Source organism: Nothoprocta perdicaria, unplaced genomic scaffold (genome assembly GCF_003342845.1).
Source record: "Nothoprocta perdicaria isolate Ctin4 unplaced genomic scaffold, notPer1 scaffold_759, whole genome shotgun sequence".
Taxonomy (NCBI): domain Eukaryota; kingdom Metazoa; phylum Chordata; class Aves; order Tinamiformes; family Tinamidae; genus Nothoprocta; species Nothoprocta perdicaria.
Genome location: NW_020456042.1, coordinates 1,579 through 3,591, shown reverse-complemented (window position 1 = coordinate 3,591; position 2,013 = coordinate 1,579). Strand labels below are relative to the sequence as shown.

Below are 2,013 nucleotides of genomic sequence, written 5' to 3'. Positions count from 1 at the left end.
CGTGATGATGCGGTACATGAGGTCCTCGCGCGTCTGCACCGCCTCCTCCAGGCACTGCAGCTTGGAGCGCGCGCCCATCTCCGGGATGGAGAAGGGCAGCGTCACCGTGCGGTTGAGGTAGAGGTAGCCGTTGTCGGCCAGGCCCCGCATGCAGCTCGTCTGCTCCAGGCACGGCACGATCACGCTGGGGTCCACGGCCAGCAGGAAGATGAAGGGGCTGTTGGCGTCCGAGAGCAGCGTGTTCATGGCGTTGAGCACCCCGGCCACCTTCTCCGGGTAGCAGATGTCCAGGCTGGTGATCTCCAGCACCACGCGCAGCTGCCGCCGCTCGAAGATCTCCATGAAGGCCAGGAAGCCGACGAGCGCCTCCACCTCGCCGCGCACCTTGCTCATGAAGCCCAGCTGGCTCGTGAACTTCTCGCTGTTGGTCAGGCGCTCGATCTTCTTCTTCTCGCTCACAAAGAGGTTCTTGAGGATGGAGGCGGCGCCCAGCACCAAGCCGGAGCCCGAGAGCGACGCCACGGTGCTGCCGATGACCTTGAGCGCGTGGTTCTCCTTGACGCCGGGCACCAGCAGCGCCACGAGCAGCGCGGTGAGCCCGGCGCTCAGCACCACGAGCAGCCCCCACAGCTTGAGGCAGGTGCCCCTCTTGAGCTCCCACTCGCGCTGGCTGAAGCCGGCCGCGTAGCGGGGCCGGCTGCCCAGGACGTGGTAGACGCTGAGCGGCAGCGCGCCGAAGTGGTGGCGGATGCTGTCGCAGAGCGTGGTCACCAGCCCGGCCCAGAGCTTGTCGCAGCCGGCGTACTGCCAGGCGCTGAAGCGGATGAAGATGAACTCCATGTTCCTCCTCCGCAGGTGGAGCTCCGTGATGACGGGCTTGTAGAAGGCCAGGTACCAGAGGGCCAGCAGGAGCCCCCAGCCCTCGGGGCTGCGCGGCCGCTGGTGGCTCCGCAGCAGCTCGGCCTCCTCGCGCCGCGCCATCTCCTCCTTCATGAAGCCTGGGGACGGGCGGAGCGACGGCGTGGGTCACCGCCCGGGGGGCTCCCGGGACGGGCCACCATGGCACCACAACCCCGGGCTGCAACCGGGAGCTCCGCGGTGCGAGGGGGAGCTCGGGTGTTGGGGCAGATGAGGAGTCAATGGGCTGGAGGTGGTGCAAGGAGGACCTCGGATGTTGGGGCAGATGGGTTGGACATGCGAGGAGAACCTCAACGGTTGAGGAGCAAGTGGGTTGGCTGTGGTGGGAGAAGGAGCTCGCATGTTGGGGCAGATGGGTTGGACATGCGAGGAGAACCTCAACGGTTGAGGAACAAGTGGGTTCACTGTGGTGGGAGAAGGAGCTCGGGTGTTGGGGCAGATGAGGAGTCAATGGGCTGGAGGTGGTGCGAGGAGCAGCTCGGATGTTGGGACAAGGGGCTGGACATGCGAGGAGGAGCTCGGATGTTGGGGCAGATGGGCTGGATGTGATGGAAGGAGCAGCTTGGATGTTGGGGCRGATGGGTTGGACRTKCMAGGAGGACCTCAAYGGTTGAGGAGCAAGTGGGTTKGCWGTGGTGGGAGAAGGAGCKYGGRTGTTGGGGCAGATGGGCTGGATGTGGCTCTAGAGGAACCTCAAATCTTGAGGAGTCAATGGGCTGGATGTGGTGCAAAAGGGACCTCAAACGCTGGGGCAAGGGCTGGATGTGGCTCTAGAAGAACCTCAAAGGCTGAGGAGCAAATGGGCTGGACTTGGTTCAAGGACCTCAGACGTTGGGGCAGATGGACTGGACCTGCAAGAAGAACCTCAAAGGTTGAGGAGCAAGTGGGTGCGCTGTGGGTGAGAAGGAGCTCRGATGTTGGGGCAGAYGGGCTGGACACCAAGGAGCAGCTCGGATGTTGGGGCAGATGGGCAGGATGTGGTGCAAGGAGCTCGGATGCTGGGGCAGATGAGCTGGACACCAAGAAGGAGCTCGGATGCCGGGGCGGATGGACAGGACTTGCAGGAAGGAGCTCGGATGCTGGGGCAGATGAGGA

General features: G+C 64.3%; 1 protein-coding gene across 1 annotated transcript in view; it reads right to left on the bottom strand.

Annotated features, from left to right (window-relative positions):
* Positions 1–2,013, bottom strand: part of NKPD1 (NTPase KAP family P-loop domain containing 1) — a 4,407-nt gene that overhangs the window by 1,417 nt on the left and 977 nt on the right. Inside the window, exon 2 of the mRNA XM_026051465.1 lies at positions 3–998. Within this exon, the coding sequence (XP_025907250.1) occupies positions 3–998 (996 nt within the window). The remainder of the gene's footprint in view (positions 1–2; positions 999–2,013) is intronic.